This window comes from Aphanomyces invadans, assembly GCF_000520115.1.
Source record: "Aphanomyces invadans strain NJM9701 unplaced genomic scaffold supercont1.56, whole genome shotgun sequence".
Classification (NCBI taxonomy): Eukaryota; Oomycota; class Saprolegniomycetes; order Saprolegniales; family Verrucalvaceae; genus Aphanomyces; species Aphanomyces invadans.
In genome coordinates, this window is record NW_008580201.1 from 170,654 (window position 1) to 182,296 (window position 11,643).

The following is an 11,643-nucleotide window of genomic DNA, read 5'->3' on the forward strand; positions in this document are numbered from 1 at the left end:
GGTAGCGTCGACGCATCTAGTGAAGAGGATTTTTCCAACGCGATGCAATTTGATGATATTTTTGTGTAATATCTTGTTTTTCATTCCTTGGATTTGATTGGACGAGAGCTCTGCCGTCGTACGTCCACTAATCGTACATTCCGTACATGATTGGAAGATGAGCGACGTACTGGCATGGAACAACCGTACATTGAATGTACGGTTGGAGTGACTGAATTCTCAATTTGACGAAGAACGAATATGTCGGCGGAAGGAACGAAAGCTCGGGAGGTCAAGGTGGTGCTCCTTGGGGACACGGGCGTTGGCAAGTCGTCGCTCGTTCTCCGCTTCGTAACCAACAACTTCCGACCGTACTCGGAGAGCACCATCGGCGCGTCCTTCATGAGCAAGATGCTCTTGGTCGGCGACCAAGCAATCAAGTATCAAATTTGGGACACGGCTGGACAAGAAAAGTACCATTCGCTTGCGCCAATGTACTACCGCGGTGCTGCCGCTGCCATCGTGGTGTACGATATTACCCGAAAGCAATCTTTGGTGACGCTCAAGAACTGGGTCAAGGAGCTCAAGCAGCTCGGCCCAGACAACATTGTGATTGCGATTGCAGGCAATAAATCCGACTTGGAAGACCAGCGAGTACAATCTCCACCACGTCAATGCGTGTTTCACGATTGACGAATGTGCATTTCACTCGTAGGAAGTGAGTTCTGCGACCGCAAAGGCGTACGCGGATGAAATCGGCGCGGTCTTTATCGAAACCAGTGCGAAGGAAGACACGAATGTGCTCGACTTGTTCAAGACCATCAGCCAGCAACTCCCCAGTCCTGCTGGAGACAACCATGCGCTGCCCGAAATCGTCGACCCGTACGGATCGGGCAAGGCAAAGGGTGGATGCTGCTAATGAATCAACAGAAATGTCCAACTGTATGTACTCTCATGTCATCTGTGGTGCTAACGTATTGAGAAAGTTGTTCCATCTTGGATGGACCTTCAATGCACCGTCGACATCCGCAGACAGGGTTGTTCGCGCACGAAGCACATCGCCAAACGCGTCTGCATCTGCCAGCTTTTGCAGCGTCACAGCAGAAGGGGCCACCATGATGTCACGATGGACACCAAACATGGAGGTTACTTGATCCCAGTCCACGCCGTCAGGATGCTGAAGCAGGACATGATGCAAGAGTTCTTGGCGCATTTCAGGGACGTCTTGAAGCGACGGCGGCGCCCGGTGATACATTTCGATGAGCTGGTTGGTCTGAGCTGCTGCCTGCAAGACCATGCGGAGAATCGTTCGATCCCATTGCTTGGGTTTTTCTGGCAGGACAAGCAGAACCTAGAGCAATTCGACGATCGAATTGTAGATGGGTGAGCAACTCATCCTCGTAAAAATGCACATATCGTACCAAGTCTGGGGCACTCAAGAGCAGCCCGACGCGCATGAGACCAATGCGAACTCGCAATGAAAACACGTCCGGGCAGGAAAGGTACTGCTCTGTCAGGAGTGGAACCAATTTCGCACGGATATCGGCGCGGCATTGCCGAGCAACCCTGGAGATAGCATGTTCGAGTTGGAGCAATGCGGTGGGGCTTGGTACAAACGCCGAGCGACGGGTTGGGGTCGCGTGCACCCGCGCAACAAACAAGTCGATGGCTTGGACATACCTATCGTCATCTTTGCTTTAGTGCATCCGCGAAAATGTCACGTTAAAAGCACCGTTGCTGAACGAGACACGCGTCCATGGCAAACGACCAGTCGTCCACAGCAAATTGAAGAGAAATTGCTCGCTCCTTTCCTAGAGAAGGGAGCAAGTGGCTGAGAAACGTGCGCCACGTGGCTTCGTTCGTGACAATGGGTTGCCTTGACAGCGACGCTTTGGCCTTTGCGTACTGCTTGGCTTGTACGAGCGCGAGAACGTCATCTTGTGTGGGGAGAAGGACGTGCATGCGCAATTCCTTTTGCAACGTAACGAACATCCGACGAACTTCTGCATCATGGCGAACTGATTTCGGAGCTGCCAAGTACAACGTTCGAAGCGTTCGTTTGTGGCGAAGTTTGCGGGCAACTTTGAGTCCAACGAGAACGAATGGCTTGGAAGCAGACGGGCTCATTTCTGTCATGGCCTGGATGACCTACATGCGAACTGTTGGCATCTCAAATGAAGCCTCTCCAATGTGCATGAAACCTACGAATTGTGGGCGGTCCAGCCGAAGACATATTGTGATAAGAGCGGTTGTGGTGCTAAGTAGGGGGCTGCTCTTTGCCGACAGGAACGCGCAGCATTTGGAAGCAATAGCCTCCTGCAACGTCGATGTCTCTGAACGCGCGGTGAATAGGACATGCGAGCATGCATTTTCCACGACTGAAAGCATCGACGGGTCTGGAGCCTCTGGGCAGAGGAGAAAGAGCTCGAGGACCAAGCGAAACCTACAACACATTCACGTAATCCAGTGCCATGCAATCAATTCTCCGTACTGGCCAGCTTCAGTAGCGCCATGGAGAAGCGCCGTCCATTGCGCGGGGGTAAGGTCTTTCCATCTGGATACAGCGGCAAGGAGATGTGGTACGTCAGAAGGGGAGATGAGTCGCACGACTTCTGGGAATTGGTCGGGGGAAGATAAGCTCGCTGCAGCAACGTCGTAGTGTTGAGCTTGAACAGCGGATGCGCAGACTTGGCGAAGAATGTACGGCGTCAAAGGATGCGGTGGCAGGTCCTTCATATCGGCGATAACAGGAAGAAGGGCTTGGAAGTCTCCGAGGAGCACGTGAGCATGGAGGATGGCGTGGCTCAACCTGAGTGCATCTTTCAGGCACATGAAATCGACCAATCAGAAACAGGAATTTTCAAATGGAGTGACTTGATTGGACGAGGTACTTGAATTACGTACACCGGATGGGGTGTGAGATCGAGTGTGGGGAGGATGGCCAGGACTCGCGCGGTCTCGGCCGCGTTGTCGGTGGCGGCGCATGCTTCGAGAAGAGATGCGATGACGAACGAGTCGGGCGCGATGCCTCGATCCGTCATGCGACGTAGAAACTACAGGAGGTGACGAACACACAAACGCGAGATGGTAATCCAAGCACCTCGAACATGCTGGAGACGTCGCGGAGTTGGCACAACGAACTCATAACGTTTCGACAGCATTGGGCCGTCCACATGTGGGTGGGTTGCTGGATGATGCGTTGTACAAGGATTGATTTGACTCTTGCGATGTTGTGCGCCGACGCGTACGCAAGCACGAGTCGGGACTGCAGCGTTAAGTTTGACGCGTGCGGCGTCGCCGAGAGAAACGCTTCAGCTTTGTCTATCTGTGGAAGTGTGAGCAATGATACCATGAGGAGTGTGAATGGAACGGAGGACGTACGTTGTTCGTGGCACAATAAGCACGCACTGCGTAGTCCACTACGTCCACACTCAACTTGGATGCACTGTCGAATGGCGTGATGGCAATGATTTCATCAAACTTTCGCTTGGACCACAGCGCCGCGCAGGTTGATGCAAGCATTTCCTGTTGGTACGTTCACCACCACACGAATCCATGCAAGAACGAGGGGTACGAAGAAAGAGAGCATACCTGAGCGACGCCTTCAGAGTAATGGTCTTGAATCGAACGCCACACGTGCGGAAGGAGGTCGGTGTCGTCGGTGCACACACGTTCCCACACACGAAGGAGGGTGTTTACATCCACTAAAGGCAGGGACTTGTGCATCTGTCTCCACTCAGTTCGAACGTCATTGAGTATACGCTGTGATGGGGTCTTTTGTGAGGAGGAGAACTTGGCCGTGCCATGGCGAAAGGGCGGAGGTCGCCGCAGGTACACCGCCATTCGGAGCATCGTGGCAATCACATGAAGTGCATCGACACAAGTCAAACAATTTCCTTTTATATCTATATACTTTATCAATCCATATATTCCAAAAACTGAATTCTTTGTAACTTTATTGATTCCCATGAATTGATATGAACTGGTGGTTGAGGTTTAGAGTCGCCACTTGCCATTGCCCTGTCCTCGACCGATGTACCTCGGAAGTGCCGTCTCCTCGGCACACATCTCCATGCTCCATCTCGAGAGGGACCGTCAACTGAGTTCTCGTGCCAACAGAGCCTCGCACGGCAGCGTTACGTATGCGAAGCAGTGACAAACCACTCATGCCGAACTCAACAGGATGGACGCCACCCCACAAGGCAGCGGAGAATAGTCTTGTGGACATTGTCAAGATGCTGGTGGAGGAAGACGCCTTCGTTGATGTACCCGAAGACGTATGTGTGAGTAAACAACAGGATGTAGTCAACTCATGTTGACATCCTGTCTTGCCGCACATACTTCTTCGGGTGCATCAACGTAGACGCCTTTCTCGACTAGCATCTTGACAATATCCTCGTGACCTTTACCGACGCCCTTGACGACTTCCAGTGATTTTATTGCGAGAAGAGTTTTTCCCAGCGTGAACGAATGATAGGACACATGTCATCGAAAGAAATCTCTCACGACCTCGAGGCAGTCAGTGCTCTCACTCAACTTGCCTTCCTCGAGCATTCCTTGGCTTTGCGTTCAGGTCCGACTCTGTGTATGGCACGCACTCACACTTGTTTAACCAAGCTCGCCCTTGGCCTTGTCAGCCTTGTTGCGGTTTTTGCCCAAAAGGCGGTAGCAGTGTGAGATCACTGGAGAAAACCATTCGAAGCTTTCGCGACGCGATCATGACAACATTCGAGCCCAACCCATCGGTCAAGGACCATCGTCTCATGATCACAAAGGGAAGGAAGCGTCTGAGTTCCGAATGCGACAAAAAAGCTTGCGTGAACTTCTACATTGCACAGCATCCATGGAGATTGTTTTGGAGCGTGGGGCGCCCCTGAAGATGCTTCACATCAACCACCAGCAATCATCATAACTTACGAGACGACGTCGTCTACACCTTCGGCGCAATCGACCCAAAGTTGCCACGGGGGAGCAACTTGTCCGTCTTGTCGACGTCCTCCATATTCAATTGGTGGCCGAATTGACCCCTCGGGAGTAGATTGGCCGTTTTGTCTTCGTCGATGGTGTGAGCCTTCTCGATGGTGTGGGATGTGCTGAGGACATCCCAAAGTGGACTCAGCATGGGAACGCTCGGGTTTCCGTGGAAACGATCGGCGTCTCCAGCAAGGGGGGGAGGAATGTCCGCAACAGGCGTGGCATTGCCCCCCCCATAGTTGCCTCGAGGAACAAGGTTCATGGTGCAGTCAGGATGTGATGAATTGGACGGAGTCGATACGAGCATGTTGTACACGAGGAGAAGTGAAAACAGCACAGCGTTCGCAAAGCACAGGATCATGGTGATGTGAAGGTTCGTGCAGCGGCCGAGTGTTTCCTTGGCCACGAGTTCAGGGCACCCGGTCTTGAGATTCGTGACGTACCCACACGCGAACGATGTGACGACCAAGATAATGTCGAGAAATCGTTCGAGGATGTCGTCAAAGACACTTCGTCGCCTGCAGCTCACAAATAAAACATACCACGCGCCTGCACGTGGAATGCATGAACATCAAGCACAATATCACGAGGACAATGGAACCAAACGCACCATACTGCAGCGCGGTGTACCCGACGACGACGACGCAAAAGTGGTACGTTTGTGCATATCGATACATATCTCCGTCTTCCAGTTTGAACGTGTCGTAGGCCTGGAGCATGGACACGATGGTCGCTGTACCAATGAGCGCTTGGAGCATGCGCATCATGGCCATGAACGCTCGGTTCTTCTTCTTGAGGAACCCAGGCTTCATCTCTGTGGTGGTGCAATAACGAAAATGCCGCGTTTCCAAAGACGGGGCGAGAGTGCATCCATCCGGAAAATCATTCGCCACGTTTGATTGGTTCGATCAGATATGGATCAGCCAATCCAGATGCGCCTTGTTACAATCAGCGCGGTCGGGTTGTTAACAATGGGTCACTGGAACGCAGTTGCGTCCTTAGAATACAAACGGACAACGTCCACATCACGTCAAGTGACTGATACAGGCGCCAGGGGTAGGGAATCGAATGGGATTACTCATGGAACGAACGGCGATGTTGATGGGTGGATAGGTCGAGGACTTTGGGAGTAGGGTGCGGTACCGACGGCAACTCATGGCAGGAACGACGACCGCGCGGTGTGGCCATGGGAATGCGTAAGGTGGGGGTGTCCCACGAACTTAGAGGCCCCGGAGCCCCTCGCCAGCGTTCGTGTGGCAGCGTCACGAACGCTGCACCGCATATACCGCCATCAAACGTTGGAACAATGCAGCGTCTCTACCGCAGCAAGCTCTCGTACTTACCCATCGATCATTCGACAACTGCTGTGATTTGTGACACTTGCGTTGCGACGCAATGAACGAGTAAAACATACTTGTGTTTCATTAGCCAGTTCTGCTGTGATGAATAAGCATGCTATGCAAGCAATTGGATGGGCCGAAGTGGACAGACATGATGCGCCTTGCGAGGGAATGAAACCAGTAGGGGAAGTCCAAAAAATAGTGGCAGCGAGATGGACAAAGGTGTGCATTCGGTGTACGACAAGCTCCATCTACGCCCATGTCTTCCCACGAACGACTAGGCTCCATCACCTTCCATGATCACTACAGTGCGCGCAGTAGTGTTGGGGGTAACTGATTAACATTTGAGGGATAGTCTAAATGAGACCGCCGCTTTCTACGTGCCCAGGGGGGTGCCTGTCGTTCTGTACCGACCCAAAGTTGCCGCGAGGTTTGAGCTCGTCTGTGTTGTCGCTGTAAGGCAAATGGACAGGGGACGGCGCACCAAAGTTGCCTCGCGGTTTCAGCTCGAGTGTGTTGTCGAAGTTGCCGACGGGAGGAGCAGGGTTGGGTGACGTCAGGCTCGGGCCATAGTTACCGCGCGGCACCAAGTTCTCGTCAGCGTCCGGGTTGTACACTTCCATCGTCAACATGCTGTACACGAACGACACGAGGAACAAGATGGCGCACACATACAGGCACCCGATCGTGCCGCGGAGGTTGGTACAACTTTGAAGCGTCGAAGGTAGCTTGCAACCGCCATTGCTCCCCACTGTGACGCCGCATATTGCCAACGCCACCGTCAAAATCGCGTCAGCAATGCGCTCAAAGAGGACGTCGTGGCTCCAGTAGTCCATTGCAAGGACGAGCACACAGTACAGCAAGGAGTACACAAAGCCCACGGACGACACCATAACCGTGAAGAAGTGAGGAAGCTGGGCAATCCGCCACGCTTTCCCGTCTTCTTTGATAGGCACATCAGTATACGCGAGAAGCATGAAGATCACTGTCATGGTAGTCAGCAGTACCTGCGACGACCTTAGCGCCGTCACGACCATGGAGTTGATGGCGAGCTTTTGCATTCCGTGCGTCGACCGCCGTGCCATTCTCGCGACGAACAATTGATTCTTTGTGTGGCAATCGGAGTGTTGCCAGCACGAAAGAGCCGGGCCAATCAAAACAATTGTTTCACGCTGCCGTACGTCTGGAGGTGTCATACGGAAGGGTACATTCGACTTAACGTCGAATACATGGAGTACTGATATACGTACACAATTGTACGCTTTGTACGTTGTCTACATCGGACCGTGTAACCGGGAAAACACGAACCAACGACGACGCTGTTCGAACAGACGATGCTCGCCCCCCCCCCGACGGAGTTCGGCCATGCGAAGCCTGAAGAACTGTGGCTATTGCACGGTTTTGCTGTTGAAATGCTTGGATTGTCGAGGATCGTGATGACCGCAATATCTAGACTATTAAAATGCTGATCTCTTTTACGATTCGAATCAGCCAATATCAAAATATCAAATGTTTTTGTGGGTTTTATTATACAAACCAGGCGAAAATGTTGGGACCAGGTCCTCACTGACGGTGTCAAAGATGATGACTTTGGCTGACAAGCATGAAGTATGGAAGCACCATGGAGGGCACACACGCCCAATCGATCGAGCAGACAGCAACGTAAGAAAAATGTGCGAAGCGTAAAACACCTTGAAGCGGAAGAAAGGAAAAAAGGCATTTATGGGTAATAATGCGATGTGAGAAACTGGACGTCTGTATTATTGGAGAACTTATTCGAAAGCAAGCAACCGTGTTTTGTAACAAACTCGGGGTTCCGCAGTCTGGACGCCTTTCACTCTCGATGGGTTGACATTACAAGTTCCAACTGCAGCACGGCCTCACGAGTAAGGTTCGACACGGCGAGGCAGCCTCATCGCCGTCAGAAGCAGTCCGAGCCGGCAGCAGAGCGATGAAGGAAAGCATCAGTGCTTACGATTCCAAGGCCACCTACTAACAGGATGAGCTGTCGTTCATTTTCGCTTGTTTTCTCTACGTTCAATCATACACAACTGTGTACTTGGGACAAAGTTGTCAAAGAATCGAAAAATGCTTGCACATACCGCCAATGACAACGGCAAGGAGTTTGTTGATCCTCTCGTTATTGGCACCGCCATGTGCACCTGCTACTTCAATGGAACTTCTCCACGGCAAGTATAATTCAATCGTTTCTCCAGCATGAAGGCGTAATTAACCGGGAGCATGTTTCAGCCCTACGTCTAGAATCTGAATGTGCTGAAGGATAACAAGGTTTTATATGGTCGAGGATAACGCACTTTCATGCAAAATCGACAACCCTACACTTTTTCCCAATGTCAGCGTCAAAAAGATGCCAAACTAACCCACTGCCCACCTTCAGCCGCAACATGCTGCAACAATTGCATACTTCAAGGGTACATGGAAGCAACAACGTCTGCAACACGCCCTAGACCAAATCCACTCCGTTTTGACAGGACAGCAAATGGACCTTTATGAAGTACCTCTTATTGCGGTGGCGATGGGTTGGGCGAAGGACGCGAGACAATCGATGTCTCCGTTGAGAGTCGTGAACTGCTGGAACTACGAAGGAACCTTTTTCGATTATCGCTTTGGTTCAAATTCCCGGATGTTGTGATGCATATGCACAAAGTATATCGCCAAGTGCCAGTTGACCTCTTGAACATCACGCTGACACCGGAACATAAAGAAATCAATCAAGTGTGCGGTGCTCCACCACACAGTGATGCAGTGTCTCAAGCGAAGCGAGTTCCCTAGGACAATTTAATCGATGATTAATTCTAAAGGTATAACTAACTAACGTTATTGGAAGAAAAAAGGTCAGTCCTCCTCCCTTGATCGGAGAAATGTAATCGAATTCATGCCAATCGACACTATTGGGAGAATATTCACATTTTAATCCAATCAAATTGCATTCCATCGTACTGTTGAATGATGGTCGTGACGAGCAAGGCAGACAATATGTCGTTTTCAATATGAGCTCTCAAACGTCAGATGGTATCGTCGATGTGGCCCCCATTATGGTTGCATCCACCGCCCTTGTATTCTATTTTCGATCAGGCATTTTGTGCGTGCAATCGCATATGGAATGGAAGGTGTCGTCGTGAAGAGCGTGGTTTTGTTGGGGGATTGTACGACGGTCCAACACTCCAAGGGGAGACCATCATTCCACTTCCCTCGGATTGCCTTGTCCAAACATCTGATTGGTCCTTGTCAAACGTGACACCCTAATCCAGCCAATCATTTCATACCATTTCAAAAGCACCGGGAAGCAACTTTAGCGACCCGTGTTGGAAGAGTGCCATCCACTAGCTCGACTACGGAGTTTACTCACATTATTGAATTCTCTCCTTCAGCTGGAGCACCCGGAGCACGCAGCATTATGGTGGACTCTATTCCTCTCTGCTTTTTCAACGGCTGCACCAACATCGCCGTTTCGTCCGGCAAATGCAGCGCACACAAGACGCGAGTCAAGTGTGCGGTCGACATGTGTCACAACCAAACGTACGCCCGAAGCTTGTGCGTCAAGCACGGCGGTAAACACAAGTGCATCGTCAACAACTGCACAGCCAACGCACGCAGCCAAGGGTTGTGCTGCAAACATGGCCCCAAGACCCACAAGACTCTGTGCACCGTCGACGGGTGCACGAAAGTGGCCCACGCCCGACATCGCTGCGTCCGCCACGGTGGGGGCCAAACATGCAAAGTCGACAACTGCACCGCGTATTCGAGAAGCGCAGGTATGTGCAGCCGCCACAACTACATGTACAAGGAAGACGCCGTGGCGGAACCGACGATGGGCGTGAGCAACCTGCCGAGCTCGGATGAAAGCGACACTACTGACGACCTCGTCACGCTTCTCAAGGAAATTTCGATTCTGCACATCGACAACGTCATGGTCGATGCTCCCTGCGACGCAACCAACATGACGATGGAATTCTCTCGCGAGGACTGCGACTGGCTCGCCTGCATGATGTCGAGCATGGCATATGAGCAACTGTTAGCGGTATCTCAATGAACCTATTTATTTCGCTGTCGAGTATTCGAACGCTCCATCGAGGGACGAGGGAGTTGCATGTCTCCAGCGTCAGCGTGTGTTCATGCACCATGTCGAGGATCGCGCAAACGTGTTTAGGTACCTGCTTCACAACGTCAGCACGTCGGGGCTTGCCAAAGCACCCACAGCGCTCCCGCGCATCGAGCCGTCCGCTGTGCGTCGGAGCATGCATGGGATCGCTGCTCGTTTGCTTCCACGACATACCATCGACCACCGCTCTGGTCCCCAGAGAACGGTTTTGAGGTAGCAAGCGTCGGAAATGGCGCTTCCAACTCCACCATGTCACCACACAAAGTAGGGATGACCGAACCGAATGACGACCTTCTCCGATTGTGGTGTCCATCGTATCCTTCGCGATGCTGTCCACGACGCCAACAAATGAAGCACCAACGTTTGGGGACGCGTGTGTTGGCAGACATGTCCCACGTACATGAGGCGATCAAACCTCAGGGAAGATATCCAAGATGTTCTTGGGGATGTGGGGAGCTAGAGCTTCTGAGGCGACGTATGGCCATCCTCCATGGCAAGAGGTGGTCTTGTGTGTCGTTGGGATGCTGGATGCATGTCGGCGAGTAAAACGAGCGATTCCCCCTTCCACGGGAACGGTCCATGTTGGGATCTCAAGCCACTTGTCCCCATGTAGCGGAACATTTGTAGCCGTTCCATGTGGTCATGTGGACGATATAAAACTACATGGTAATATCTCTACATGGCATCGTCCAAGCCAAAGTGGTGGGCTGTTTTCAAGGTGGTCGTGCTCGTGTTGTGCATTGTTGAAATCCGCCGCGCACTCAGAGCACCCATGCTGGCTACAGATATGTGGTCGCACCTGCCATTCTTTTCTGTCGGGGCATGGCAGTCGGGACACATCTTGGCCGCGACAACTACCCACTCGTCAGCAGTTGGATGGGTGGTCTTGCAGTGCGCCGCACTGGAACGTTTCCTCGTCAATGGGGGTGTCGTTCGGCACGCTCGGGGAAGCAGATCGTGCGACCATGCTTACTTGTGCCTTCTGTCGCCGCTGTCCCCCAATCTTGGCGTCCTTCGCAAACACAACCACGACCTGTGCGCGCTCAACCTCGACAAGACGGCTGCATTTAGTGACCCCAACATGCATTATGGTTGGGCTTTCGCGAAGGGATTGATGGCCCCGGTTTGGGAGCGCCGTACCCTTTCGCCAGGTAAGGACCGCACATTTTGGTCAAGCACCGTCCGCAGGCGCTGGAGAGTTGGTCCACACGTCGCGCAAGGACTGGC

The 11,643-nt window shown here is 52.2% G+C and overlaps 5 protein-coding genes across 8 annotated transcripts; 2 read left to right on the forward strand and 3 right to left on the reverse strand.

Moving 5' to 3' along the window:
* Nucleotides 1-228: 228 nt before the first annotated feature.
* H310_13792 (hypothetical protein) lies at nucleotides 229-1,400 on the forward strand. The gene is made up of 2 exons (XM_008881427.1): nucleotides 229-633; nucleotides 695-1,400. The coding sequence occupies exons 1-2, from the start codon at nucleotides 241-243 to the stop codon at nucleotides 896-898; spliced, it is 597 nt and encodes a 198-aa protein (XP_008879649.1). The 5' UTR covers nucleotides 229-240; the 3' UTR covers nucleotides 899-1,400.
* H310_13793 (hypothetical protein) lies at nucleotides 904-3,868 on the reverse strand. Its single transcript, XM_008881428.1, has 9 exons — nucleotides 3,571-3,868; nucleotides 3,361-3,504; nucleotides 3,080-3,304; nucleotides 2,884-3,032; nucleotides 2,471-2,788; nucleotides 2,185-2,422; nucleotides 1,712-2,127; nucleotides 1,401-1,659; nucleotides 904-1,330 (listed from the first exon to the last, which is right to left on the reverse strand). Exons 1-9 carry the CDS (start codon nucleotides 3,829-3,831, stop codon nucleotides 932-934), a joined length of 2,409 nt encoding a protein of 802 aa, XP_008879650.1. The 5' UTR covers nucleotides 3,832-3,868; the 3' UTR covers nucleotides 904-931.
* An 800-nt stretch (nucleotides 3,869-4,668) lies between these two features.
* H310_13794 (hypothetical protein) lies at nucleotides 4,669-5,776 on the reverse strand. 3 transcript variants are annotated; one of them, XM_008881430.1, is made up of 3 exons: nucleotides 5,564-5,775; nucleotides 5,397-5,502; nucleotides 4,795-5,350 (listed from the first exon to the last, which is right to left on the reverse strand). In XM_008881430.1, exon 3 carries the CDS (start codon nucleotides 5,312-5,314, stop codon nucleotides 4,910-4,912), a length of 405 nt encoding a protein of 134 aa, XP_008879652.1. In that variant the 5' UTR covers nucleotides 5,315-5,350; nucleotides 5,397-5,502; nucleotides 5,564-5,775; the 3' UTR covers nucleotides 4,795-4,909. The 3 variants fall into 3 exon arrangements, with proteins under 3 accessions (XP_008879651.1, XP_008879652.1, XP_008879653.1); XM_008881429.1 differs by having other exon boundaries at nucleotides 4,669-5,502; nucleotides 5,564-5,776; XM_008881431.1 differs by having other exon boundaries at nucleotides 5,397-5,775.
* Nucleotides 5,777-6,580: 804 nt separating this feature from the next.
* On the reverse strand, nucleotides 6,581-7,404 carry H310_13795. 2 transcript variants are annotated; one of them, XM_008881433.1, is made up of 2 exons: nucleotides 7,301-7,404; nucleotides 6,581-7,233 (listed from the first exon to the last, which is right to left on the reverse strand). In XM_008881433.1, the coding sequence occupies exon 2, from the start codon at nucleotides 7,184-7,186 to the stop codon at nucleotides 6,650-6,652; it is 537 nt and encodes a 178-aa protein (XP_008879655.1). In that variant the 5' UTR covers nucleotides 7,187-7,233; nucleotides 7,301-7,404; the 3' UTR covers nucleotides 6,581-6,649. The 2 variants fall into 2 exon arrangements, with proteins under 2 accessions (XP_008879655.1, XP_008879654.1); XM_008881432.1 differs by having other exon boundaries at nucleotides 6,581-7,404.
* A 2,275-nt stretch (nucleotides 7,405-9,679) lies between these two features.
* Nucleotides 9,680-10,364, forward strand: H310_13796 (hypothetical protein). The gene has a single exon (XM_008881434.1). It carries the CDS (start codon nucleotides 9,712-9,714, stop codon nucleotides 10,345-10,347), a length of 636 nt encoding a protein of 211 aa, XP_008879656.1. The 5' UTR covers nucleotides 9,680-9,711; the 3' UTR covers nucleotides 10,348-10,364.
* The last annotated feature ends 1,279 nt before the right edge of the window (nucleotides 10,365-11,643 follow it).